Below are 11,542 nucleotides of genomic sequence, written 5' to 3' on the forward strand. Positions count from 1 at the left end.
CGTCATTATGAGGAATGTTGTGTGCATATTTATTTTGTTCGAAACGTCTCTAAATGCTAAACATATAACAGCACTTTTCAAAATTTATGCCTTATTTATTGATGATGGAATGAATCCATTCAGATTCTAATTGGTTTTTTTGGCCATCCAGCCAAACGTAGCTGCTGTGGAGTGGAGCACAGCTGGATGAGGCTTGAATGTTCTATTACTGCATTGCAGGCATAAAGTTTCACCTTTGGATTTGAATTTGTAATATTTCTACCATGATGACCTTATTCCCAACACATGAACGTGTATAAAGCATTTAATTGGAGACTCGCGTCAGAAGCTTGTTTGTTGGACTACGTTGACTTGTTGGGGATCAGATCATATCATCACTGCTTCACAGAGTTGTCTCAGTTTTATATTCTTCCCCCCAGAAGAACAAAGTGGTACATACAGTATGCACAACAAATACTGTGAATATATTTTAGTTTTGAGGGCCACCGAGCTCTGTTAAACACGACAAACCCCTCTCAGACAGACACGACCTGTGTGTTCTGGTTTTCAGTTGTTTCCATCAGGGTTGGAGATCCAACCAAGTCCCGTTGTGTCATCATCTCTGCAAGGCTGTGGGATACTTGGATTTACAAATGCAGCTATTTATTGATGATACTTGATATAGTCATATTTTATAATTGCAGTATTTAAAGTTGTCGAAAATAATTTATGACATGTGTAATGATTATTACTGTACAGTTTATTATTCCCATGAATGGTGAATGTGTGTCTTCATCTTTTCCAAATATGCCCCAAATAAACATCCCGTTATTTTACATTGGCCCTTAAATGGGATTTAGCCACAGAAACAAACAAATATTGGACCGAGTTTGTCCTGCAGATTTGGTCACATTCAGCAGAAATATTAGAGAAGATAAGCGTTACTAAAGGAAGTTTTGATGTTATTTTGATTGTGCACATCACAGCTGCAGAGCATTAAAAGAAAGCTACCGGACGGGCAACTTGATCCATCATGAGATAAAAGCCAGCTCACTTTCTAAACGATGGTCATGTTTTCATTCGCATCATAATAAATTTTGTACGTGTACAGAATTGTGTGCTGCTTTTTTTTTGGTGTAGCAGATTTCTGATTATGTCTTCACTGACCCCATAAAGCAAAACATAAACCATTTAAGTCTATACAACTATAGACTGCTCATTTATTATTGCTTTCCACTTGATGTACGGTACATGTTACAAACTGGGGAAAGAAAAAGAAAAAGACACAAGAGCAGAGAAGCAACTCAAAACGTTCTTCACGCTCAACTTGAAAATGATGATAAGACTTATTTTACGTCTGTTCTTAATAAAACAAAACCAAATCTAATGATCAACTAAACTCTCCCTGCTATAATGAATGGTTCAAATTACAAAATTAATTAGAATATTAACATGTTAAATGTAAAAAGACTATTAAAAAAATGTGTACACTGTTTAGCAACATCTGCTCCTTGAACGTCTCTGGATCCGAGAGCAGCTGAGAGACGGATGAACCAGTTCTGACCGTCGACAGTCAGGACCTGCATGTGTTTGGGCTGCGAGCGTCCACAACAAACCCACACAGGCACAGGAGACACACACACGTCAAACACTCCAGACGGCATTTTCCACCGCTTTGACCGCGAGGCGACGACGCGAGCACCGCAGTTCAAGTTCAACATCAGCTGACGCAGCACGAAACATAAAAACATTTAAAAAAAGAGAGAAGAAAGAATGAGATTTGTCCCCTACAATCTAAATAGCATAAAGTAAGTGGGAGGGGCCAGAGAGGGTTACAGCCAATCAAATACTGCTTTCACAAATATATATATTAAATATACACAAACTGGTTACAGTCCATATCAGAGGGTTGGTCCTGTGGGGTCATCAGCAGGTCTATCAAGCAGACAGCAGGGGGGCGCTGCACATTTCCATCTAATAAGGCACCAGGGCTTTTATTTGACTTCAAGAAGCCGCCGCAGCGAAGCAGAGACAACGAGCAGTCGCAGATCCTCACATGTTCATGTAGGATCCAGGGATCCCATTTAGAATCCACAGACACGTCCAGAGTTCCAGAGATGTGAAGCTTCAGGAAGTCGACATGAACTCGAGTCTGGTTTTCTGATATGTGACAATGAATCCTGCTCCTCATCCAGTGACATCTCAGAGTCTGGTCAAGGAGGATTCTCTTTGGCTTCGTTTACAGTGTTGTTGACCCCCAATTGAATGAGTGAATGTGTGAATGAATGACCTTTCCACTGGCTAAAAACCAGGATCCAACAGGAAAAAAGGAAAAGAAAAAAAAACTCATGATGTGTTTTCATCTGGTTTTGCAGAAGGCGTCTCTATATTTCAATAGGTTGTGGCATCTTGAGAGCACTCATACGATTGGCTTAATAAAAAAACAAAAAAAACAAAAACAAAAGGTGATGGTGGGGGGGGGTCATCAGGAATCAATAACCTGCACGTAGTTGGCGGGGTAAAGGCCGACCTGGCCGCTGCTCAGTCGCCCTTTACACCAGCCCTGCTCATCTTCCTCCCCCAGCTTCAGCAGCTCTTCACCTGGAACGAGGACGGAAGAAGGTCATGATTCAAAAAGACAGGAGAGAACTGCAAAACCTGCCAGGAAACAAACACCAGGGGATGTTCATCAGGTGCTTATTAAACGGAATGGCTTCTGGTCGATCAGTCAGTAAACGGAGCAGGTTAATCCGCACGCAGCTCCTGGTTGAGCTTCAGCAGAGCTGAGCGCTGCCAGTGTGAGCTCCCTGTGGGTCCATCGGGTCCCAGTAGCTGGCGTTTGGCTGCGAGGCTTAACTTCAGCAACGAAACACATCCAGTCCTCAGCAGTGAAACGGCTGTATATGGTTTTAATGGTTACGAGTGAGAAAAGCCACATTTCACTCTGTTAATCTACTGCAGCTGCTTCTCAAGGTTCACAACAACGCAGCATCTTAATGCACTCAGATCTAAAGTGTCCGCGTGTGTGAATGTGTTAGGACGACGCATCGTGACACCATGATGCGTCCTGTCTGCGAGCATTAGTAGGGGTTAATACCTGCTTTAAAGCTGAGCTCATCGGCCTCCTGGCCCGTGTAATCATAGAGCGCTCGGACTCGCACCCCCTCTACCTGCTCCTCCTCGTCCTCCGCCTCCCCCACGCCGTTCACAGACAGCGCTTTCTTGGGACTTTCCTCGTCTGACCAGTCCGATGAATACCTGAGAGCAGCAAAGACACCGGTGTGTTACTTACAAAGACAGACCATTTAACGAATCCATCGCTTACTAACGAGAGTTCTAATGTTTGGAGGAACGTGGTCTTTCTGCTTTCTGGCTCCTCCTCTCCCTGGTTGCATCACATCACATCACACAAAGCCCTTCACAATGAAAGTGCCCCAACAGAGGGATTGTAAATAAACCCTGCAGCTGCACCGTCTCCTGGCAACAGGCGTGGTTGCCGTGACCACAAACATCCACCGAGAACAGCGTGTGAGAGATATCTGTGAGTCCAGACAACACAGAACTCACCGACACAACTTTTAATCTCTCCTACGAACTGAACGTGTTACAATAACTCCTCATTGTGAAGAACACACACACACACACACACACACACACACACACACACACACACACCTACCTGCCGGTGTCGGCGCTGCCGTCTCCACCCGAGGGGACGATGTTGGTCAGAGTCACCACGTTCTCCTGCGACTCGCGGCTCCGCTCCTTCCTGCTGATGGAGCGACTCGCTTCTGGCGTCCACTCCTGCGTAGACGCGAAACATTTAGACTTCATTCAATAAGTTTATAGTGAAAGTGCCACAGCAGAAAGTCCCTGTCAGAGCACAAACCGACAGGTTGGGATGAATCGGCTCGGCCGCACACACTGTGGCCTAAATGACAGGCTGGAGATGCGGTTACTGGCATTTCCATCAGAGCACACAGCGTGTGCGTGAACCCTGTGCCGTGGGCCAATAATCTCCACAATTAAAAGGACATTTTATCACTTTTCGCTTTAAAACATGACTTTGCTGTGACTGAAGGGTCCTCACAAGCACACAAAGACGAGCGGGTGTGTCTGCGGGACAATGGCCCTCTGTTTGTGTGTTGGCAGCGCTGTGGGAACAGCAGGAGATTCCACAGAGGACACAGGAGATCTATTTCTTTCAGCCAACACCGCGCTCTGCCCTTATTTTTCTATTTTGGATAAAGTGGGAAAGCTGAACCATGTGTGTCTTTACAGAGACTCCACCAACGAGCCTTTAGTTTTTACAGCAGACAGTTTGTCACTCAGGTACGAAAGTTAAAAAAAACAGTCAGTCCAGTGTTAATAAACTGTCCTTTACTGTGATAATTGGACCAGATAAAGTGATTTTCAGAGCTTTTGCCTCAGGATGAATGGAGCGCACACGTGTAGACGGGGAAGTGACTACAGCTGAAGGGTGGGAGGCAGAAAGTCAGACGATTGTATCTCTATTATGACCTGACAATTAGGTCTGAGAGCAGGAGAATAGGACGCTCACTGTGGCCAGGAGCAGGGAGCGAAGGCTGTGGAGGCACAGGATCACAACGCTCCAAACAGCTTTTACAGCCTCAGGACTGAAGGACGTTCAGACATGCGCTGGCAAAATCAGAAAAGTCAGAAAACGACTTGGAGACTGATGTGTGAGCTGTTAGTTGGTCCATGTTTCCAGTGGTCACAAGAGCTCACTGCAGAGACACAATCCTGGGCTTCAGCCTCCAAGAATCAGCTGTAAATATTTATTTGTCCTTCTGCAGAGCCAAAGTCAATTTTGTACTTTTCCACTGAACGTGTGTGTGTGTGTGTGTGTGTGTGTGTGTGTGTGTGCGCACATTCCTGCCCCCACAGAGCTCCCAGTCACAATACAAGGCTTCTGCTGGAAACCCATTGGACATTCTGCTTGTTTTACACAGTTTAACGCTATGCTCATGTTGTGACCGTGAACGGAGGCGCGTGTCCACACCTCAAACTGCGGCCAGCTCATGCTCATGCCCGGCCCGTGCGTGTTCCTCCACCAGCGCAGGTCTTCGGTGTCGCTGGCCGCTTGGATGGTGTGACCCAGGTCTCGGTACAGGTCCTTGAACCTGTTCAACACACAAACGTGGTGCTCAGGACGCGCGTGTGAAACAGGACGAGGCACGTTCGCCTGCGGCGACAGACACGCCTCCGTCTCCGCACGGCTCAGCGGTGACGAGCTCAGGCTGAAAAACGGGCCAAGCGCTGTCACTGATGAGATCATGTCTGTTTGTACAGCGATCGGGCAGAACCACCGTTACAGTGAGGTCCTCCTGCTGCTGCAAAACAGCGCAGACCTGTCACGAGCTGCAGCGGGACCCTGGAGGTGCGCTGTGGTATGTGGCACCAGGACTGCAGCCTGACAGCGAGGTGGGGCCCGCGCGGTTCTCACTGGGCCGAATGCGTGCATGAAGTGAATGAGTGAATGAACCCAATAGTTCAAAGGTTGCTCAACGACGTTTGACGAGATCAATCACAGTGAGCGATCAGCAGCAGCAGCTTGTTTAAACAGATTTAAAGGTCAGTAGTTAATACAAGTTTCCCATTAACTCACACACACACTCATTCTAGGTTATGGTTCGCGGGTCGGCGCCTACCCGGCTTTGGCGGACAGGTCGAGGTGCGTGTGGATGTCCTGGAGGACGTCTTTAAAGAAGCGGAGCCTGCGCCCCTCTGCGTCCTGGGTGAGGTCGAACACCTGCTCCATGTCCTCCATGTAGCGAGGGTTACAGCGGTTCAGCTCCTCCAGGGCCTTGGAGTAGCGCTCCTTCGCCTGTGTGACACACACACACACACACACACACACACACACACACACACACCCTACTTATATCATCATCATCATCCCTCTACCAGATGTGTCCAGATGTTGGCCTTGATGAACGTGCAGCAGGATTTCCCTGCTTTCTTTCTAGCTGATCACATTCCTTTGTCTTTGTGCAGAGACCAGAAACAAGCCCAGTCACGTCAAGTCAAAGCGACACACCCCATCAGTGTGTGTTTGTACTGTACCTTCTCCGCCTCCTGGTTGCAGCGCTCCACTCGGCTCGTGTATTTGCGGACCTCCTCCTGGGACTTGGACGGGTCGGCCTTGGCGTGCGTCTCCCTGGTGGCGGCCGTCCACTCCTCCTTCCTGGCCTGGTGGTAGCTCTTCTTACTGGCGTCCACCTTGGTGGACACACACACACACACACACACACACACACACACACACACACACACACACACACACACACACACACACACACACACACACACACACACACACACACACACACACACACGCCGTTTCCGCTGCGTGTACGTGATGACACATACAGACACATTCCCCGGCGCCAGCGCCCACTCACCTCCTTCAGCTTGCGGACCCAGGGCTTCTGGGCTTTGCGGAAGCCGTCCTCCGCGTCCTTGGTCTCCCTGAAGCCGCCCATCATCTGCTTGTGGAACGCGTCCTTCTGCCAGCTGCGCACCTTCTCGCTGTCCTCGCCGGCCAGTCGCTCCCGCAGCTCCAGATGCAGCTCGCTGAGCCGGTCGGCCGCCTGCATGAAGGCGTGCCAGGCCTTCTCCAGCGTGCCGTACTGAGGCCCTGGGGGGGGGGGGGCAGCAATGCTTCACGACCGAGCGTGGCCAGTACAAACAGAGTGTGCGTTGTTTTAACTGACCTCTCTCCACCACACACCTCCACCTCTTGGCCCAGTCGCTCAGCTGCACAGCGTAGCTCTTCTCTATCTTGGCTCGCTCCTGGAAGCAGCTGACCAGCTCGTTGCACAGCCGGTGTCCGTCATCGATCCGCTTCACGGTTCTCCTGTAGTGCCCTGGCTGCAGTAACACACACCACAGGTGAGAGGGTGACGCCCACTCCACGCGGAGCTCACACGTCTGCGCGCCTTCGCTACCTCCCAGAAGCTGTCGGAGCTCCCCGGGTCGCTGAGGTCTCCGTTGGAGGACATTTTGGTGCGAGGCCTACAGCACAGAATGGTGGCGGCTGCAGAGAGTACTGCAGAGATGAATGGAGACAGTGATACCGTGGAACATCAACGCACAGACAGAACAGACACGCCAACGAGCTCAGAAAAAAAGAAAAAAGCAACAACTTAGCAGAAATAATAAGTTTAATAAGCTCAAACTTTCTATGGGATGTCGAATGCATGACTGCCCAGTTACGGCTTCACGCTGCATTGCTCCACAGCTAACGGCTCCAGAGGCCTGAGGGCTCCCGGTCCAGCAAACACTGACCCTGTTCAGCCGCTCCAGCACCGAGGCAGGAATCTGTGCCACCGAGTCCCGTCCGCACTCAATGGATCCCACTCCACAAACCCAAACGTGCACAAACATTTGCAAAGAAGCCTCAGGCATCAGGACCAGTGGCATTTACACACAGCGCAGTGAGTCCAGGCACAGAAACACCAGCAAGCACGAGGCCACAGAACGTTCTTCAACCAATAATAACTAACTGACACAGTCTGAGGATTAAAATTATGATGAATTAGCATTCAGGTTTTGAGGTGATTTAACTTGACTGTGGAGCAGAAAGCGGCTTCTCTAGAGGATTCCGATCCACAAAGACATGACTTGACACGGCTGCGGAGCTCTTACTCATCACTGCAGCTCCAAGGAGCTCAGTGCTGCAGCTTTGGAGGGAGAGGTGGGCGTGATGACAGAGCAGCAGGCCTTCATTGAGCTGCGTGGTGGAGACTTCAACAGGAGATCAAGAGGACGTGGAAACGACAGTGGACACACAGAGAATGGACACTCGCGCTGCCGAGACACTTCCATGATCGTTCACAGGCAGTCGGAGCTGGTCCGTCCTCAGCACATGCATTTCTGACCACATTAAACTCAACGACACCGTGTATTAAGTGACACCTACGGCACAAGTGTGCACCTCGGCTGCCTTTGGTGCTCGTGTGCTAAAGGTGTGGCCAGGTCACCACAAAGACCTCCACACCAGCCGTCAGCAGGGCTTTGGGTTTAAAGGAACAGTCCAAACCCGGGCTGGGAATCTGGGTGTGTGTTTACAATGATGCTCCCAGAGGAAGAATTTAATCTGCATTCATTCTATTTCTACTCTTTATGGCCCAACTTCCTGAAGCACTACTTCAGCGTAGCTGCAGCCGAGCACTGCAGTCGCCCTAAAGAGCTGAGTGATGGTTTTAGTCAGAGAGAGAGACGCAAATAGACAGAAGGAGATTCTGGTTGTTGGTTTACAGAGAAGTGGGTCAGGGCAGTGAGGTGGTGGAGGAGGAGGAGGGGGAGGAGGGGGGAGACCAGCTGAGGGAGGGATGAGCAGGGAAAGAGACGTGTCCACCGCTCATAAGCTCACTGGAAAACTCATTCATTAGTCATTAATCTGATTACGGCGTTTCCACGCAGACGCGCTCAGGTCCAGAAGCTACGACCAAACATGTGGAAACCTTCAGGAGCCGCTTTAAGTCCAACAGGTTCCGGAGCCGGTGGCGTCCCGTTTCCCTCCCGCTGCGGCTGGATGCCATTCAACGCCTGCAGAGGAAGCCTGTGGGTCGTCCCCGGATGAAGACTCGCCATTTAGAAGCAGAAGGCGACAACGGAGCTCACAACAGATACGGAACCAGCAGCACTACGACCCTGAAACGCTCCGATCCGTCGCCCGAGGAAACGACCACTGAGCTGGAAACGAGACGCTTTATTTATCACACGCTAGCGGAGACGCCAACAATTAGCGATTCAAGTGGCTCCTCCTGATGAACGCATGCAGTGCGTGAGTACAAGAGCCAGATCAGTCGAGTCTCCAGGCAACGCATCCAAAACCCAACAGACGCTTTATGACACAAGAATTATGGCAGAAAACGGATTAATGAGCGTCACACTGTGTGTTAGAAGCTCTAAAGGTTAATACACGGAGCATGGGACGCACGAGCAACCAGTGCAGCATCAGGCTGGAGCCGTGAGTCAAAGCGAGTCTTACCTTATTAATATGAAAAACGGAGGCGGACAGAAGTCCAGACAGAAGACAGCCTGGTCTCCACGGGCCTGTGAGGAACAACAGACAGACAGACAGAGAGAGGAAGAGGCTGATGCAGAGCAGAGCTGTTAGTCAGACCACCAGGCTGCATGCGGTTACACCCCCCCCACCCCACTGCCCGTCATATGGCCCGGCCGCGAGGTGCCACATTCTGGGAGTGGTGGTGAAATGCCACACATGGAGCCGGCAGCGGGACCGGCGGGTCAGAGGGTGACGGGTCGGGAGGACCGGGTCAGGTCCGAAACGGAGCATCAGGTGAATCGACAGCAGCCAGAGGGAAACAGACCACCCACTCCTTTTGTTTTATTATTATCTCTATGCATGACAATCGTCTGCATGTTTCCAGTCCGTCCCAGTTATGAGTCAAACATTATTGATGCTCTTCCTCCTAAGTCAACATTTCACACTCCGGCCTGTGGTGATCTCACTGCTGTAACGCCTGAGGCTGCGTGTCTGACAACAAACCATGTGACGGTTCTCTGGTGGAGACGCACAAAGCAAAACACAGGCAGATCACAGAGAGGAGGAGGAGGAGGAGGAAGAGGAGGAGGAAGAGGTGGGGCGCGCAAACTAGAGAGCAAGTCCCAGAAAGGGACAACTCAGCCTCGCTCCCACACACACGCACACGCACACACACACGCACGCACGCACGCACGCACGCACGCACGCACGCACGCACGCACGCACGCTCTAACCAGAACCACATCAGTGAAGCCACGCTGGTCCAGGACCAGCAGCTGCTTCCTGCAGCCCGCCAGGAGCCGGGTCTGGGCCAGCACGGCACAGTCTGTGTGGGTCAGAGGCCGTGGCTGCCACAGATTAACCCAGAACCCGCGAGGCCCGCTGCTCACAGCTGACCGGCTTCTACGGAACACGCAGAGAATCCAGATCTGGAGCTGAACTCTGGTTTAACTCGACGTGACCCAAACAGACAGGGCCGCAGGAGTCCTGCTGTCCCGGCACGATGACCCGTATTTCCACGAGCTCGACTTGTGCTGTAATTTTCTAGAGTGTTCATTTAGAAAAGCGCCGGCGGAGGCGTTTGCCAACCTCAGCAGCGCCGACCAATCGGGTGGAGCTGACGCTCAGCTTTGACATATTTCACGTTTACATGAAATTCCACCGGCTTGGCAGGATTAAAGCCTGGGGGGGGGGGGTTCTGCCCCTCCTCCTCTACTGTAATACTGCTGCACATCAGGGACTCCCAAAGTCCCTGCCCTGGATTTACATTAGCCAACAAATACAGTAGGATTTCATCTCATCGTAGGAAACATTTAGTGGAGCTGTAGTAAAAATCCAGTTTCCATGATCTCAACTCTGAAGCCATTAGATCCAAACAAGCTCAGGACACCCTGCAAATCTTTATATTAATCTCAATCTTTCAACAACAACCCAAAATATTCATTTATTATCTTAAACCTGCACTTTGCTTTAGATCAAGTTTTCAACTTAAAACTGGCTTCTCTAAAATGTTTCCCATTCATGCTGAATGTAAACATGCATCAATTTAAATTATAAGAGACTAGTTGTAAAAATTACTTTACTATCTGTACTTTCTTTCAACTTTAATTAGTTGTTGTGTGACGGAGACATATTAAAGTCCTTCTTAATTTACCCTAGTAACTATTCGCGTTTATCTAACAATATGAAAAGTATGGAAATTAACATAAATAACCTGTAAAGTCGGGTCGTTTTACGGTTTTCTGCCCCCTAACGGTCAAAAACATCAGTTGAAGCTTCAGGTTTTGGGCTCAAAATGTCCAGTAAAGCGAGAATGAGCGTGTAAAGTAACAGCTGTGACGGTTAGTTACTTAACGCTTTTACACCTGGAAGCGAGGCCCAGTCCGAGGAACCCAAACGCGCTCCGGTCCGTTTCTACCTTCACGCTAAAGTGTCAAACAAGATGCAGCTTCCACTCGGTTTAGAGTAAATGAAAGTGAGTCGCGCGACGCACAGGTGGGCTCGTACCTGCGTCCTCCGCCCTGAGGAACGAACGGGAGCGGCCCGGCGCGTCTCAGGTGTTGCGTTTAAGCCTCCGCACACCGTGGCATGTTCCGATCCCGCTGCCGAGGCGCCTCCGCCCCCACTCGGCCAGTTACGCGAGGCGACGACCCGACGCCCCGCTGGCTGCGCGCTCTCGGCTGCAAAAGCGGCGTTTGCGCTGCGTTCAGTGAAGGAAGCAGCGTCGTGTTCTCGCGAAGCGACTGGAAAACAGGTCGAGCGGGCGGATAATGACTGCGCTGCCCTTCAGATGCCTACCGCCGCCTCCGCGTAATCAGATGCTGCTCACCACAATATCCATTCATCCTATTACACAGTTTAACCCTTCACTGTCCACTGGGGCTTTGTGCCGCCTTCACGGACCGTCGGAAAAAGCGTAGATTCAGCCTGCGAAGCGTCGTCTTTAAATGCTTCTAAACACATCATAACTTCATGAGTAGCAACAAAACAAGCTTGTGTTTGGTGATAAAGAAAGACAACCTCATG

At 50.2% G+C, this 11,542-nt stretch overlaps 2 protein-coding genes across 5 annotated transcripts in view; one reads left to right on the top strand and one right to left on the bottom strand.

The window, feature by feature from the left end:
- Positions 1–1,092, top strand: part of LOC114851964 (Golgi apparatus protein 1-like) — a 10,040-nt gene extending 8,948 nt beyond the window's left edge. For both annotated transcript variants that reach the window (XM_029143914.3, XM_029143915.3), the window contains one exon: positions 1–1,092. This exon is cut by the window's left edge and continues 695 nt beyond it. The gene's annotated coding sequence lies outside the window, so the exon portion shown is untranslated.
- Positions 1,093–1,164: 72 nt separating this feature from the next.
- Positions 1,165–11,357, bottom strand: pacsin3 (protein kinase C and casein kinase substrate in neurons 3). 3 transcript variants are annotated; one of them, XM_029143929.3, is made up of 11 exons: positions 11,024–11,357; positions 8,999–9,063; positions 6,951–7,051; positions 6,717–6,873; positions 6,405–6,640; positions 6,067–6,222; positions 5,652–5,827; positions 5,003–5,123; positions 3,659–3,783; positions 3,077–3,237; positions 1,165–2,580 (listed from the first exon to the last, which is right to left on the bottom strand). In XM_029143929.3, the coding sequence occupies exons 3-11, from the start codon at positions 7,002–7,004 to the stop codon at positions 2,465–2,467; spliced, it is 1,302 nt and encodes a 433-aa protein (XP_028999762.1). In that variant the 5' UTR covers positions 7,005–7,051; positions 8,999–9,063; positions 11,024–11,357; the 3' UTR covers positions 1,165–2,464. The 3 variants fall into 3 exon arrangements, with proteins under 3 accessions (XP_028999762.1, XP_028999763.1, XP_040925899.1); XM_029143930.3 differs by lacking the exon at positions 8,999–9,063; XM_041069965.2 differs by lacking the exons at positions 8,999–9,063; positions 11,024–11,357 and having other exon boundaries at positions 6,951–8,985.
- Positions 11,358–11,542: the final 185 nt, after the last annotated feature.

Source organism: Betta splendens, chromosome 3 (genome assembly GCF_900634795.4).
Source record: "Betta splendens chromosome 3, fBetSpl5.4, whole genome shotgun sequence".
Lineage (NCBI taxonomy): Eukaryota > Metazoa > Chordata > Actinopteri > Anabantiformes > Osphronemidae > Betta > Betta splendens.

Coding starts and splice junctions, on each gene's coding strand:
- pacsin3 (XM_029143930.3), bottom strand. CDS start 7,004: ATGTCCTCCAACGGAGACCTCAGCGACCCGGGGAGCTCCGACAGCTTC. Junction 6,641..6,716: donor GAGGTGTGTGGTGGAGAGAG/GTCAGTTAAAAC, acceptor CCCCCCCCCCAG/GGCCTCAGTACGGCACGCTG. Junction 5,124..5,651: donor GACCTGTCCGCCAAAGCCGG/GTAGGCGCCGAC, acceptor TGTGTTGAACAG/GTTCAAGGACCTGTACCGAG.